At 64.0% G+C, this 261-nt stretch overlaps 1 protein-coding gene across 1 annotated transcript; it reads left to right on the forward strand.

Annotated features, from left to right (window-relative positions):
- Positions 1-4: 4 nt before the first annotated feature.
- LOC107185234 (potassium voltage-gated channel subfamily G member 3-like) lies at positions 5-257 on the forward strand (the record flags this gene model as incomplete). Its single annotated transcript, XM_015572885.1, has 1 exon — positions 5-257. A coding segment is annotated over one exon (253 nt), but the record flags the coding sequence as incomplete, so codon positions are not given.
- Positions 258-261: the final 4 nt, after the last annotated feature.

The following is a 261-nucleotide window of genomic DNA, read 5'->3' on the forward strand; positions in this document are numbered from 1 at the left end:
GCGCGACGTGCTCGAGGTGTGCGACGACTACGACCAGGAGCGCAACGAGTACTTCTTCGACCAGCACTGGGAGGTCTTCGGCTTCATCCTGCTCTACGTGCGCGGCCACGGCAAGCTGCGCTTCGCGCCGCGGATGTGCGAACTCTCCTTCTACAACGAGATGATCTACTGGGGCCTGGAGGGCGCGCACCTCGAGTACTGCTGCCAGCGCCGCCTGGACGACCGCATGTCCGACACCTACACCTTCTACTCCGCCGACGA

The sequence above is a fragment of the Myotis davidii genome, unplaced genomic scaffold, assembly GCF_000327345.1.
Source record: "Myotis davidii unplaced genomic scaffold, ASM32734v1 C61479411, whole genome shotgun sequence".
NCBI classification, from domain to species: Eukaryota; Metazoa; Chordata; class Mammalia; order Chiroptera; family Vespertilionidae; genus Myotis; species Myotis davidii.